The 16,672-nt window shown below is 36.3% G+C and overlaps 1 protein-coding gene across 4 annotated transcripts in view; it reads left to right on the forward strand.

The window, feature by feature from the left end:
- Nucleotides 1-230: 230 nt before the first annotated feature.
- LOC110018631 (B-box zinc finger protein 19-like) overlaps nucleotides 231-16,672 on the forward strand; it is a 34,612-nt gene continuing 18,170 nt past the window's right edge. Inside the window, exons 1-2 of one of the 4 annotated variants that reach the window (XM_020715996.1) lie at nucleotides 361-441; nucleotides 14,034-14,111. In XM_020715996.1, the coding sequence (XP_020571655.1) occupies nucleotides 14,094-14,111 (18 nt within the window). In that variant the 5' untranslated portion in view covers nucleotides 361-441; nucleotides 14,034-14,093. Of the gene's footprint in view, nucleotides 442-14,033; nucleotides 14,112-16,672 lie in introns of all 4 variants that reach the window. The other 3 variants (XM_020715995.1, XM_020715993.1, XM_020715992.1) reach the window with 3 other exon arrangements.

Here is a 16,672-nt window from a genome sequence, read left to right on the forward strand (position 1 = left end):
AGCCGCAAACTAGGGCGGCCCCACTTAGATGCTGGAGGCCTAACCTCTCCTGGCGTCCGCTGTGACTTCACGCCACGCAACCCCGCAGCTTTTCCTCGCCAACGAGCTCCTACTCCGTCTCCATTTCCCACTTCCCTCTCCCATTCTACTCCGAGGCGAGCAATTTCGAAACGCCGCGCCACCTCGTCGGGAGGCGAGCAATTTCGAAACGCCGCGCCACCTCGTCGGCGATTCTTGCTGATTTTGTCGTGCAATTGGCTGTGACGGCGTTGGCTGTTTGGAGGAGGAGGAGGAGGAGGAGGAAAGTGGAAAGATATGTGGTGAGTGGGAGATGAGTGGGTCGGGAAGATGCGGATAATCTGCGATGTCTGCGAGAGTGCTGCAGCTGTTCTCTTCTGTGCAGCTGATGAGGCTGCCCTTTGCCGTCCCTGCGATGATAAGGTTTCCTTCGTGCGCTCTAGTTCCTCCATTCTCCTTGTGAAATTTATATTTTTCATGGATTTTGGTTCTCCGATGTTTTTTTTAGGGTTAGTATGTGAGAATGGGGCTAGGCAGCCTACTGGATTTGCATTATTGTTTGATCCCTTTTTGCTGTGGAATATATTGTTTTCATTTTCCTCATTGTTGGCCATGTGATGTTTCATTCTTCGAACTTGTTGAATAGTTGTACATATATGTCATATTAGCCATTGGATCTTGTTGAATTGATATGAAAAATTAATTATTGAACATATATTATCAGTTTAACCCTTAGGTAATTCTGTAATAAATAATAGATTTTACATTGGTTGAAGTTATCCCTGTTAATTAGACACAAGTAATATTTTTTTTGAATGGTTGATGTAATCCCTTATCATATTGGGGTGATATGTATATATGTCTGCATTCTATTGTGGTCTTCTCAAAGCCGCATGATCAACTGTATATGTGAGATTCTTAGTATATACTTGACATGACCCTATCATTTTTTGAACTGATGTTTCTATATATGAACATATTAATTACTGGAGCATGTTCAATCTTTATGATCAGCTGTAGCTTGTATAGCCAATTGAGGGCCAAAATATACTTGACTTGACCCTAACATTTGTTAAACTAGTGAGTCTATATATGAATATATCCAATTACCGGAGCATGTTCAATTTTTATGATCACCTTTAGCTTGTTTAGCCACTTGATGTGTGAATTCTGGTTTAAGAGCGTAACAAATTTATATGGTGTGTTGAAGGGAATCAAAACTTGCCGAGTTGACTTATTGAGTGAATGAATATATGTTTTAGATTAAACTGCTAGTGTCTCTTTTGCATTATGACCTTTCACATAGGTATGTTTGACTAGGGAATATCGTTCAACTTATTGATTGGAGCTTATTGAGACTACATTCTATCTATTGCCAACTTAGATTGGAGGTCTTCCATGTATTCCTCTAGCTTAATTGACCAACGAGGTGGCTAAACATATTCATTCTAGAAGTCTCTGAGCTTTTAGGGGACAAAACTGTACTTCTGTAGTGAAATCCTCTTGGCCAGTTTTTAATATTTGATTAACAAGCTTTAATTAAATGAAAATATGCACTCAATAGGACACGATGAAGAAAAGGATTCATGTAGCCGACCCCATTTAGTGGAACAAAGGCTTGTCGTTGTTGTATTAACAAGCTTTCTTAAATTGTCCATAGGTTTGGGGTTTGTGAAAAAAATGACTCTAACGGGGGACTTTTAGCAGGGAAAGTTCTTTGCAAAAAATAACTATTAATACAACCATGAAGGAGGGCTTTTGTTTGGGCCCATTTGTGTTGGACCTTACATTGATGAATATCTAAGGGTTATTTTGGTAGATGTCACACCCTAGTGTTTTTTATTAAGTTTGGATACATAAAGCATTTTATGCTAGCACCTGCATATAGAATCTCGAACCGACAGGAGCGCACTTGAACCAGTTTGGTCCAGGCTTCTTAGGGGCTGGCCTGCCCTCCAGGGCCTTGGAATTCCGCTCAATGGGAGTGGGCTCACTCCTAGTTATCCTAGAACTATATATTTGCTTTTGTAATGTTAGGGTTTAGTTTTTGCTGTTTTTTGTTTCGGGATAGCCATCAACGTCTCCATTTTCTTTTCTAGGGCTATATTTAACCGGGTGGTGTTCCTGTTGCATCTCGTTCCCGAGGTGGTATTTATCTTTACAGTACTCTTTCCCATCCCTTTCCCACACCGACTTCCTTCACCTCGCTGCTCCAGCTTGGCTGCCATGATCCAAATCCGTCCTTACACTGTTTATGCTTACCAAGCTGATATTTTTCTGCAGCCCACCACCCTCCAATACCGACCCAACTTACCATCCATCCTACGTCTTTCTCCTTGCTGCTATCACCCAGAACCATCCCTACCGTTGTTGTTCCTGCTATTGGTGTCTGGACCCTATAAAATAGCCACCTTGCTGTTTCCAGCTTGTCAACCGCCTCTTTCCGTCACACTGCTACCTTCCAAATCCCTAGCCAACACCACCTCCTCCTGAGATCCACCCAAGTCTAGTGAAGTGTGTTGTTTTTGTTGCAATTTCAAAGTTCCACTTGTTTTATTGTAATTTCATATTTAAATTCAGCAATAGTTTGTGTTCTCCATTATTTTTTGGTTATACCGCAGTATCAACATTGACCATGGAGTTGGCTTTGTGGACTTTCTAGTGGTTTGTATTACTTTGATGCTATGCCCCATTGTCCATTTGGTTTGGGTATTTGAGGACTTGGGCTTGTGATTGGTTGTGAGACCTGTGGGCGGAGGATCTTATGTAATTGCTTTACCAAGTCATTATTCCTCGATGCTCGCAGTATCTTTCTATTGAACTTGTATCTTCAATAATGCAAGTCATGTTTTGAAGAATTTTTTTAGAAGGCATTCTAAGCTTTCACTTAGCTATTATCCATTATACCTTTGGTATGTCTGAATACTGATTGTGGCACATGAAGTCAATGGAGAAAAATAAGAGATCGGTTACTAGAGCTCAAAATATGAAGAATGTTATAATTAGTTAAAGGCCAATAAATAAGAGCAAAATGAAATACCTAAATATGATTTATTTTATGTTATATATTTTATGATTGATCATAAAGACTATATGTGTATAATTTTTATGTGATGTGTCAAATTTTGCAAATGTGAACTTCAAAATGCGAAAATTTGATATTCTTATTTTTAAAAATTGAGGGAAACATAATTAAAATTGTTAGCAAAAAATTTATTTGCATAAAATAAATGCAGATAACCTTTTTCTATTTTTTTTTGGCCAATCAATGCAAAAGGAGGGATAGTTGCTTAGTTTTTATGTGGTTGGGGCCCGCTTCTCTTTTCAGCCCTTTGTGACTTGAACCAAGTGTTGTACAATCTATTAAAAATGGCTGAAAAATTAGATGCAAAATTTGTTGCTATGATAATTCATTTGGAATCAATTTAAAACAAAAAGCGTGGCTTGGTGGTCTGCCTCTTCTAAAAGGGTTGGATAATCTTATCCAAAGAAGAAGGTTGGGCGTTCCTCTTTAATCCTAATTATTTTGGTGAATGATTAATACTATGTTTTGCTAAATCTTTTTTGTTTCTTGTTGATCTCATCTTTAAATTCTTTTCTATCAAATCAAATTGTTTTCCCATTAAATCTTCCATAAAACTCAAGTGAAAATCTAATATGGACTGTTAACCAAGTGTCCTCTTCGTCATGATCTAGTCTTGATCTAGAAGCCATTTGATCCACTTAAACCACACTAGAAATTATATGAAAAGTTTTAATGCCTATATTAGAAATAATTCTTGATAATCTACCTGTATTTTTTGTTTTGTTCCCTAATCCTAGACATTCCCCTAACTAAATTTAATTCTTGTGTTTTTGCAGAGAAAATATTCTCTTTAACTATCTTATTTTTAATGTCTTAAAATTAATTAATTCTAAGAAAACATGCAACTTTCATATCACTTCTAACCATTTTTATTTGTTGTGACTGTTAAAAAAGAATTAAAAAACAGAAAAAAATCAAACAGAAGAAAATAATATATCTAAATTTACTTGCTATTCCCGACTGAAGATCCCGATAATTTTTCCCCCTCATTCTTAATTACAAGCTCGCATGAAGGCCTTTCCCTATTCAGACCCTCACTTCGAAACAAACAACACGGAAACTCCCCTTCATTTTAGAAATTTTACCAGTCTTTCACCTCATTCTTCCCACTCCCTTGTTCGAACGAAAATCACTCACAAAAATTCACTCTTCTTCCCCGCCTTGCACTGTGTATAGACAAAAAATGACGCTAAGACCTCACCAGACCAAAACAAATTCTCGTTGGAGGTACTCGCATCAATTGGTCGGCTAAATTCTCCAGCCACCTCACATCAATCGGCCGACCAATTCTCTCCTCCAGCCACCTCTTGTTAGTCGGCAGACCATTTCTCTCAAGTGACTTATTAATTTTATCACGGATCTCAAGGCTATCCAACAATCAGAGTAAAAGAACTAAAATGCCTTTTGCTTTTTCTCTTTAAGACAAGGCTGAATATGCAATTTTTATATATTTTTTACTTATTATAAGTTCTATCAATAGGAAATTTTCACAATGTAGAAGGGACCTCTTTTTTTTGGGGGCTCCTCCCACTTGTAACTCAATTTTCCAATGGAATAAAATGACCCACAAGCCCGGGGACATCCCGATTTGCCCCAAGGGGGCAGGTCTTCCTCTTATTCTCTTTCTCTCACTCTCTTTCTTTGCCTCCCACACTCTATTCCTTGGGCATAGTCTACTGGACAGATTTGGATTAAAAATCCTTTAAAATGCGGTGAGCGTGGATCATGTCATCAATAAGAAGACGAGCTAGCACCAAGAAGAAACCCTCCGTAGAGGTACTCCTAACAAAAAACACAAGGGGAATTTGCACATCAACAATTCCCCCGTACATTTGTACAATTTTCCATTCTATCGTGCATCAAGTTTCCGCCGATTGCGAACGGAATCTCCCCTGCATGCTTTCACCCAACCGATTTCAATGGGAATGACAAGGAGTTGCCTCCTGAGCCTAGGAAAATGAAGATACGAAATATTGGATGGAAAACTTTGAAATATAAACAAGACCCGAAGCACCGAGAACTTTGAGATTTGAAAGCTGCCCCGATCTAATTTCTTTAGGTGGACTGCAACAAATGGAGAGTGGCAGTGAGAAATGCTAGCTCATTCCCAAGGAGGACGATATCAGATATTTAACAACTATAGAAATGATCGTCAACGCTCCGCCGGGGCGCCGACGAAGTGGTATTATTATCGCAGTTGTGGAACTCCTCTAGTGCCGCGTTGCATAAGAACACATCGAAGTTTGGACCTCTTTGTTGACCGGAAGGAACGCCGCGCTTTGTTTCTGCTACCTTATTCGGTTGTCTGGTCAGCTTATTCTAGAGGTCATCTACTTCAATACCAGAGTTTTGCCCGGGCTTTGGAGATCGTTGTTGGGGTAACAAGGGAGTAAGGTTCTTCTCACAAAATAGGTTGTGGGTGGGTCTCAAGGTGTAGGTTGTGAGGAATCAATGGAGATCGAGTTCCCTGATGTCGGTGGCTCCCTCTAGACCTCTCGACCCAAGAAGAAAGATGGTGTATTGATCAAGAATGAGGGCACGGCGGGAATGCCTCCCAACTAGCAGGATGGCTCTTCTCAGAGTGGAAAAGGGATCTCCGCGAATATCGAAGGACTGGCTGGTGCTGATGCTATGGAGGTTGAAGACAACCCTATGAATTCTGACGTACCACCTTTAGGTACTTGATCCGCTTCTAAAAGAAACAATTCCTCTCAATTTCAAGTGGGTATGTAGGTGGGTTATGCCCTTCAATAAGTTTCTTCACCGATGAAGGGGTGTGAGAAAAGATAGAACATCGCTCACCGCACGAACTGTAGTGCCCATCACTCGTCACAATAGAAAATGCTTTTTGCTGGTAATCTAGGAGAGGAAGGTAATGCCAAGGCTACGGTTGATGATTCATATGAGAATTCTAAACTCAATGGCTAGAAGGAGGATCATGATGCGGGTGTGGTTGCATCAATTTAGATGAAAATTATTGTTGTACAACACCTAATCACTGCCAATCGGTTGTTATTCCACCATTTTCATCTTTGCCAGCCGGTTTATTTTCTAGTCGACCTGCCGATCGGCTGCCTCACTGGCCGTCCAGCCGCCTCTCACAAGAAGGCAGCCTACCTGCTCCTACCTACCATCAAATGCAATATTCAACGGGACAAGCACCACTTGCACTTTTTGCCATCCCCTCTGTCGCGCAAAGGTCCTAGCGGGTCCTCTTCATTAGGCCAAACTTACCGGTTGACCTCACTCCCCCGGGGCGGAGATCCCCCATCCATATCAAAATAAGGAAGATTTATATACATACATTCTTATATTTTCATACATACCGCCAATTCTTATATATCATTCACTCTTTGTGACGTTTATCTAACCTCTATTTTTATTTTGTGAGTCACAACTCTTCACTGACCTGGCGTCCCTACTCCAACCGACCATCCACTTGTTGGTCGTCTCAAAAATAAGAATACAAATAAAATTAAAAGAAAGAAGGTTGTACTCAATTCTCATTTCTTATTTCAAATATATAAACATATAAACTTATATTCAGTAAAATGTGTAAATGAATATACTATTAGAGATTCCAAGTGAAATTTTTTTATATCTAGTGATCTAAAGTGATGCACTAATTATTCTTTGCATATAAATTTAATATTATTTTTGTTTATTCTACGCCATTTTGAAGAAGCATATGTGCAAAAAATTCGCCCTACGGTCCTTAAGGTCAACACTGGGCGAGCTCGAGAAACTCATGCATATCGCCTATCAATTAGTCGTAGCTGGGGAACTTCATTTTTTTTTTTACTTTAACAATTTTGCAGTTGTCTTTTCTGATGTGCTAGAGGACATACTCATATCTTTTCCTTTACACTTATTAGAAGGATTTATGTTTAATCCTCTCATTTATTTGTGAGAAATCATCACAAATCGAAGCTGCATCTGTTCCCTTTCTCCAACAGTGTATAGGGGCTTCTGCCGACCATTTGTTATAGGTGACTGCTCGACACTTGGGGAACTTGAACCGAAGTGGTAAAACCGACAACGACGCTAGGAACATCTGATCGGTTGAAGACATAAAAGACGTCGACAACAACTCCAAGATCATTCGATTAGTAATAAAAATCTATGGGACATATCAGCACCCGACAATGACAAGTTCCGCGAGAGATGCACAAATGATCGTCATGCGTCTAAACTATAAAGTTAACACCTGACAACGACAAGCTCCGTGAGGGATGGCTAACGATCGTCAGAAGCCTATGGGACGTATAAGCACTCGACAACGACATGCTTCACGAGGGGTGCACAAACGATTATCCTGCGCCCAAATTATAAAGTTAACATCTGACAGCGACAAGCTCCGCGAGAGGTGTCTAACGATCGACTGAGACTTATGGGACGTATCGGCACCCGACAGTGACAAACTCTAGGAGGGGTGCGCAAACGATCGTCTTGCCCTCAAATTATAAAGTTAACACCCACTAGCGACAAACTTTACGAAGGGTGCAAAAATCTATGTCTCCCCTCTGGGGCGAGCAACTTTAAGACTCCCCTCCGGGACGAGCATCTACAAGACTCCTCTCCAGGGCGAGCATCTCCAAACTCCAAGATTCCCTTCTTGGGCTGACAATTCTAAGACTCTTCTTTCGACGACTAACTTTTTTCCAACAGCCGACTCTCCCTTTGAAGTCCGACCCTTCCCTCGATGATCAACCTTTGCTCTAACCAACCACAAGAACCCGATGACTTCCCCGGCATAAAAACTTCAGAATGAAGTCCCCATCAGATGATGATAAAAATGGAACGCGAAGAACGCCTAGTAGGGAGTATCATTAATAGGTTATGGTTTAATTATATAAAATTCCTTGTCCTTACTGTTGTCGTTGCTATCAATGAGCAAGAAAATTGGGGAGCTTAATATGCATAGACAGAAAATGGCGCTAAGACATCACCAGGCCAAAACAAGTCATCTCCAGAGGCAAAAATACTTCAATCGGCTGCCTCGCGTCAGTCAGTCGGCTAAGTTTTCTTCTTCGGCCACCTCACTTCAATCTACCGCTCTCTCCTCCTGCCAACTCACGTCAGTCGGCCGACCAATTCTCTCAACTGACCGATTAATTCCATCATGAATCTCGAGGTTGTCCAACGGTTAGAGTAAAAGGGACTAAATTGTTTTTTGCTTTTCTTTAAGGCACAGTTGAATATGTAATATATAACTTTTACCTCTCATATTTTCTATAAATTTCATGATGTAAAAGGGACTCTTTTTTGTGTGTGTGGGCCTCCCACTTGTAACTCCAGTTTTCAATGGACTAAAATGGGCCCAAGAGCTCGGGGACACCTCGATTCGCGGACAGGTCTTTCTTTTCTTCTCTCTCTATCTCTCTCTCTTTCTCTCCCTCGCACGCTCTATTTCTTGAGCACGGTCTACCGGATAGATTTGAATTCAACACATTGAAACCCTTCACAGACGAATTACTCCACTATACCTTTTGTGTAGCATCTTTCATTATTCTCCATTGTCTCCTTCTAACAGTAAAGGCTCCGCTTTGCTTCTCAGTTCCTCACGTAGAAACGCACAATCGTATTTTCTCTGCTTTTGCATCACAACCTGTGATGGACTTGCATCGTACAAAGACCTCCAAAATTCTTATTCCTCCTCATTCGCTCCTTGCTGGAACATAGCCCATGCCAAACCCCTTTCACGCCTTTTCCTATGCAAACCCAACTCACCGAAGTCTCTTGCTCGTCTCCTCCCAGAAACCAAAGAAGGGATTGCAGTGTACAAAACCTCCAAAACTTTCAATCCCTTTCACCTGTTTCGTCACATGAACCTGACCGCGCCGCTCTTCTCCCGTATCTTCTTCCTCTACCATCGTGCTTCTCCTCTGCCCTAACCCAAGCTGCTGCTCCTCTTCACTCTTCGTTGGTCTCTCACCACAAAGAAGCTTGCTCACACAGTAGCACATTTGCCTCTTTCCCTCTTATTACAAAAATCCTTCACTGTTTGTGCAAACCAAGATACGGAGACTTTTCCTCCTTCCAATTAGCCCTAACGGAAACCTTCTCATTGTTCCCTATTCGAACTCAAGTCCCCAAGCAGACAACTCCATTTACCAATCTAGCCTGCTCAACTTTTCTTCATTTGCCTTGATCCAAACCCGCACTTGCGCCTTTTTCCTTTTTTTTTTCAAAAAATATATTATTTATTTTAAAAAATTAGAAATTTTTTGTTTATATTTTTATTTTGTTGTTTCATCGTCAATCATCACCGTCGTCACCTCTTCACATGCAAGGATATAAAAAGGGAAGAGAAATTTTTTTGAAAATACTGTTTGAACAAATTTGATTATATGTTTAGGGAATTAAATATCTAAGGGGAAATTTAGTATTCGTTTAGAAAAAAAATTATAAAAAGTGGGAAAATGTATAAGTTCTCGTCTTGCGAAACTCAAGTTTCTGTGTAGGGAATTAAATATAGTGTAGAGAAACTTCAATACCTATTCAGAGAAATGCATGTTATGATTTGACCTTTTGCAAGTATATTGAAGACCCAATACGTCTCTTAAGATCAGTGAGTTAAGAAGAATATTTTGACTTCCCGCCACAATGTCTTAGTGAGTTTCTTAGGGCAGTTGGGCAGGTTGGTAATTCTCCGATGCTCCATAACTGGCGTATATGCTGGAAGAATGCTAAAATTTCGGGTGATTTGGATTTGCAAATAACTAAAATCTTGAACTACTTAAAAAGTGACTCAACTTCAAACATTTTAAAATTGCAAAAAAATATTTAAATTTGGGCCTTTAAAATTGAAAATGATTTAAATTTAGGTTCTTAGGGCCTAAAAATAATTTAAATTTAGGCATTTAAGTTTAGGCTCTTACGACTTCAATTGGGCTTTCAAATTTAGGCTCTTAGGGCCTAAAAATGATTTAAATTTGGGCTTTTGAATTTGAAAAATAATTTAAATATATTCTCTTAGGCTTCAAAAATAACTCACATGTGGACTTTTTAAGAAAACGAGTTAATATAATTTGTGGGCTAAGCTTTACTTATATTTGAATTATCATAAATTGAGGCTAAGCTTAAGACATGAATGTCATTTTTAAATGGTAAATAAAGATCTATTACGTCAATTTCACCACCGTATTCACAATACACTTACTAACGAACAGAAGACGATTCATTTTAGAAATTATGTAAATCCAAAATCATCATATTCTTGCAAACATTTCAAGTTATAAATTGATTTCAAGGAATACAAACTTAATGATTATTTCCTAAGGCAAATGCGATATTTTGAACTTTAAGCCAATACTCTTTAAGATTTAGAGTAATAATTTGGTTATTCTCAAGTTATGAATCGTTTAGAACATTTATATAAATAGTTAGCTATGCATAATTTCATATTTCTACATTTATTTTTGGAAACAAACTTCTTCTCAAATTCATATTTTAAAACATCATGTAAGTTGCTTAAAGGCTACAAAATTATTGTAAGTTAAGTATACAAAATCATACTCGTATGTGCTCAACCAAATTTAGTATTGTTTAAATTTCAAGGGTTCGAGAATGCTGCGTGGGTTAAGGTTAAACATTCATTCACTCTGATAAGCGTGTAATGTTCTTTTGAAAAATCTATGATTTAAAGAACTATCATCATATTTTAAAAAATCAAATCAAGATAATTAAATTACAAATGCTCTCAATCGGGCCACTTTGTCTATATATCGGGGTTGTAAGTCCAACGTCGCTAGTTTGATCTTCCTTCTCTTAAGTACCGGAGTCGACAATCTAGTATTTTTAATGAAGTTTAAATAACAAATATAAATTTTGTATGTCCAAATCACTTAGTCTATTTTCTTTCTCATAAGCATAGGAGTCAACAAGACTAATATTTTAAAGATCTTAACCTGACAAAACTCAGATGGATTATAATTATAAGTGTTTCAAATGTACAAATTCTTCGATGATGGTTGAATTGATAGGATATTTCAAACAGAGAGGTCAAAAGTTTCTTCAATCAAGCTTTCAATGTAACCAACCAAAACATTCAACTTAAAATCAATAGCTTAAAACTCAAAACTTAAAACAAACTCCATCCACCATCTATAATAATTTGTCGAGAGTAACAAATTTTTTATTAGGTTTAGCTCACAAAGTGTGAATGTCACATCGAGTGTATTATTTTATTCATTATCAAAATAATCTCATGTTAATAAGGACATGACTCAAGTCTTCTGTTCGAGTGGTTAGGTTAATGGGCTTCACAAAAAGTAGTAGTTACGACTCCAACCCTCTTACTAGGTGGTTTCCATCAAATATCACCACGGTCACGGTCGCAGTCCATATGTTTTCCAACGATTTTCTACTTTTTGAGTTGTGAACCCTTATGGTACATTTGATTGGCATAAAGTATTATGTTAGCCAAGGTCTACTAAAATATGTTTTCGTGGACAAACATCCACCCCATATTTACATGGTTCGCTTGGACGACGCAGCTCATGATTGCTGATAAGTATCTTTTAGTCAAATTAGGTCGACTATATCTTCTAAGCTGATAGAGATCATGACCCCCAACTATAAAATCATGGGATCTTGATCGGGTTCGTCATCATTATGAGCTAATGTGATAAAATTTTATAATTTATAACTCTACGTCTGTCGTTACTATATATTGAATACTAAATGCTAAATGACTAGCCTTAATTGAAAGCGCTCTTTTGTTATCAGGGGGGTTAATTAATGTAGAAGGTTGTGCCTGTGGAAAACTAGATAAAAAAATCATCACCAAATGAAGGTGAAATCTCTGAGTAGTTTTTTATCTACAATTTAATCTGCCTCCTAGAGCTCTTAACAACACGAGTCCGGGGCGTCGAAATATTTGGAGTCCACAATTAGCTATTTCAAGTATTTCCAAGTCCAAAGGTTCAATATCATTATCATACACAAATTCAAAATTACAAATAATGCTTGGCCAACTCTTAATTTGTGATATTTTTTTTAATTTCTCTTTATCTCTAATCTCGCTGAAGCTCATATTATTCTTAACCTTTTTAAGAAGGGCTTCAAGATATTTTAGCCTTCATTAATGTGCTAGTTGTAGGCCATACCTTTTTTTGATGCCAGAGCCCGAAGTTAAAAGAGATAACACTATTCAACTTTATTAAATTTGACGTTTGGAAAATTTATTTGTAAGTGATTTAATTTAAATTCTAAGAAGGCTAGTCCTTTAGCCTGACATCTACTTTGTGAATAAATCAATAATTATAGATTACTTTTGTGATTTTATGCTATGAGGGAGATTTTTCTGTAATTTTAAGTTTTTTGGACCTAGTGTGTGATTAAAACTTGAAATTACATAGTTTAGTGTTTATGTAATTCTCTAGTTGTTGCACTTAGTGTTAATTTTTCTAGATTGCTTTCTATATTTAACTGGAAGGCCAAAGATTTGTAAGTTTTCAAAGTCTTTTTATAAATATCATATTCATAATCATAAGAGTGGAACACGTATTTTTATTAAATATCATTGTCATTGCATTTTTATAGCATAAAATATGCACCCTAGAGGGTAGATGAGATTGCTTTAGATGATGAGGAAATATTTAATAAGTTATAAAAAATGGTTATGAGTTTTAACTATTTGAATGTAAGCTATGGCCACTAAGATGCATGACTTGCCACATGCTCCACATTTTGCTTAGCATAACTATTTAGAATATGATTTTATAGATAATTTTAGAAATGATCATCAATAGAGAAATAAGGAATTATGAATATTTTAGTGACCATTCAAAAGAGGTTAAGATGGAAGTTCAATCTATGATGATATTTATAATTCTAATAATTTTTAGCCTGGCTTACTCAAATGGATGAGCTTTTTAATTAGAACTAGATAGAAAAAAAATCACCTTTACAAAAGTTAAATTGATAGGATATACAAAAAACTATTGAAAGAAAACTTCAGCAAAAATCTTTAAATTTGATGGAGATAAATCATATGCTTAACTTTAAATATTGCTTTAAAATCCATTTGAAAAAGTTACTCGAGTAATTAACGATTTTAAGGTAAGGGTGCATATCTTTTGTTATTGTTGTACACATTTGACGATCTTATAGCTAGGAGCTATTACCCATATAAGTAATTATACTTAGCCACTAAATTTATAATTGTTCTTTTAAGTGGTATTAAGAATGAAGTAGAGCTCTAGGATCCTCAGATAGTTGGTGATGATACTTTTTGTTATTTTTATTCTTAAAAGAAATAGAAAATTAGCTTTTACATTTAAATTTATAGGCCAAACATTTATATTATTTTGTATCCACGTATTATACCCATGGTTCTATTATTAAACTCGATCATTCATTATCTAATGCCTGAAGTCATGTGACTACAGCTGCATTCACTCGAAAGAATGAAAGAGATATTGTTTGCTTTACGTGTCATAAAAAGATGCATATGCAAAATAAATGTGAAGTAAATAAAATTTGTTCTTGAATAAAATAGAAGATGAAGAAAAAGAGTTTGAGATTGAGGAAAAGCGTGATGAATATATTGATCATTTTGTAAAAGACAAAATAAGTATTATGAAATATATGATAGTGGCTATAGATAAAGTTAGCTATGCTCTTATTAGTACTGGATGGTTGGCATCACTATTAGTTGAAGATTAACAATTTTCTTTTGACTGGCTTAGGTTATATCTTAAAATTTGATTATATGGAATGGAAGGTGCTTGTTTCTTTACTAGCTTTATTAGGAATGATTTTAAATGGTATTGTCTTTTTTTTTAACACCTATGCTCTCTTGATTATAATGTATTACATTCAGATCATGAAGTTAGGGTCTGCCTAACATAATGTGTGTTTCATCCATGTTTAGACAATCACGATAAATGTGATACTCATAACTATCAATCTTAATGGGTGCCAGACATCTTGATGTGATAGATGAAGAGATGTGATTTACTCAACTTACATGGAATAATTTAGGATGGGGTTGTGGTTTCAGGTTTGTTTTTTTATGTGTATAGATAAATTTATTTTTTATAGCTGAACTCTATTAATGTTCAATTTACATTTTTTTTACACATGATATACATAGTGAAAAAGTTTTCTCTAATTTTCATTTATAGCCATTGTCATATATGTCATAATATTTACTTATTCTTTCATAGGACGTTGTATGCCTTCATCAGATAGTGATTGCCATCATGGATCTCCCAAATCTGATTATCTTAATTTTCATCTTCTGCCTCATTCAAGAGTATAATTTTCTTAACATTATTTTTGCATGTGTCCTTTCTTATAACACGTAAAAACAAGAAATATCTTGTATATTTTTTGATGTGGCTTTTATGGTAGCTTTATGGAATTTAACATTATATGATGAAGAGTTAGGTCTAATGGTAGATTTTTTGGTATTATATATGAATATCTAATATACATATGTTATGTATATACTGATTTCATATATTTTTGAAAGAGTAAAACATAAGAAAAGTCATCCTCCTGTATCTCAGGATCTTGTAGCTTAAATTTATTCTTAACATCACTTCTTAGATCACATATAAACTTATTGGTTGATTGCTAATCTTGATTAGGAAAATCTATCCTAACCATAAGATGTTCAGATGTGATCATGTAGTTAACTACTTATATGCTATCAATTGCTCATGTAGTCTTTATTAATAGATTTTAAGGCGGTATTTGGACTCTTGCATTTCTTTTATCTCCTTCTATGTGATAGAATGTCCCACTCAATTTCTCTTCTTTTGCTAAAATATTATTTCAATATATTTTTATGTCTTATTAATTTCATATTTGCAAATTTGATTTTCTTATTGTCATTTATGTAATAGAAATAAAAAAAAATATTTATTTGACTGAACCAATCTAGAAACCTATTGTGATTATGAACACAATTATAGTTTGAAACTTTTAAAATAATATTATTTGGAGGTTAATTAAAATATTCATGTTTTAATGATTTTCAATTCAGTGAGGGTTTTTAAAATAACCTCTCTTAGGCGAATTCTCATTCATCATGTTTTCTATCTAATATTTTCTTAAAGTTTCTATGTTCAACAAGATGTAGGATATGTGATAGGTTTTGTATCATAGTGATCATGGCTTGAATTTGAGTAGTTAGATTTGTTATTGTTGCATTTGTGACTAGAGCAACATATCTTATTGATAGAAGAAGTGGTTTTTAAACCCAATTACAATAGACACAACAAAGGAAAGAAATAAAATAAATAGGAAAGAATAAAATAAAATAAAGCAAATAGGAAATACATAATGAGGGGAATTAAGGCTAATAGGAAAAAAATAAGAAGTAATAAGAAAAGAAATAAAATAGAATAAAATAAATATGAAAGAAATAAAATAAAATAAAGCAAATAGGAAATGCATAATGAGGGGAATTAAGGCTGATAGGAAAAAAATAAGAAGTAATAATGGCTACGGATTTGATTGTCGTTATAAATCTAATGCTCCCCCTCAATTTGAAGCATTGATGTTAGTCATGTTCAACTTGGATTTGAAGTCATCGAAAAAAGGATGAGGATTCTTGGTGAGTGATCACTAGAGGGCACAAAAAGAACACAAACTTCATCGGACTCAATCTTTTCCTTAATAAAGTGTCTGTCAATCTCCACATGTTTGGTACAATCATGCTGGATTGGATTGTGAGCACACATGTTTGGTATGGTACAATCATGCTGGATTGGATTGTGAGCAACACTAAAAACGGCCTTATTATCACAGAATAGTTGCAGTGGAACTGCAGTTGACATGTGAAGTTCACGAAGCATGATGCGTAACCAGGACATGGATTGGTATTTAGCTTCAACACTATTTCGAGCAACTACAGTTTTTGCTTTTCCATGTTACAAGATTTCCTCATACAATGAGCAATACCCCGAGGTGGAGCGACGATCATGAACAAACTCGACCTAATCAGTATTTATGTAAATAACAATAGACCGAGAGGTGTGACGAGATAAAAACAAACCCGAGCTTGGTCTACCTTTTAAATAACGGAGAATCCAGTGGTCAAATTGGAGATGGTGCTCATAGGGCTCTTGCATGAATTGACTCACTTCACCAATTGCGTGTCATATGTCGGGGCGAGTATGGGCGAGGTAGATGAGTTTTTCCACAAGGCGCTCGTAGTGAGTCTTGTTGATAGGCACAATATTTGAAATGTTAGAAAATTTTTTTATTGGGATCCGTAGGGACAACCAGTGGTTTGCATATGAGAAGCTTGCTCTCTGTCAAGAGATCAATCAAATATTTGCACTGAGATAAGTAAATACTTTGAGATGATCGAGCCACTTCCATGCCTAAAAAGTACTAGAGAGATCCCATGCCCTTCATTTCAGAGGACTTAGCAAGAATGTCTTTAAAAGGCTCCAATGCTAGGAGATCGTTACCTGCAAGAACAATATCGTCAACATAGATAATAAGGATAGCCCCCTGACTATCGGAGGAATGTCGAAAGAATAGAGTGTGATCTGATTGAGCCTGAGTAAAAACATAGCCTACAACCTACTTTGTGAATTTGCTGAA

This window comes from Phalaenopsis equestris, unplaced genomic scaffold (assembly GCF_001263595.1).
Source record: "Phalaenopsis equestris unplaced genomic scaffold, ASM126359v1 Scaffold000028, whole genome shotgun sequence".
NCBI classification, from domain to species: domain Eukaryota; kingdom Viridiplantae; phylum Streptophyta; class Magnoliopsida; order Asparagales; family Orchidaceae; genus Phalaenopsis; species Phalaenopsis equestris.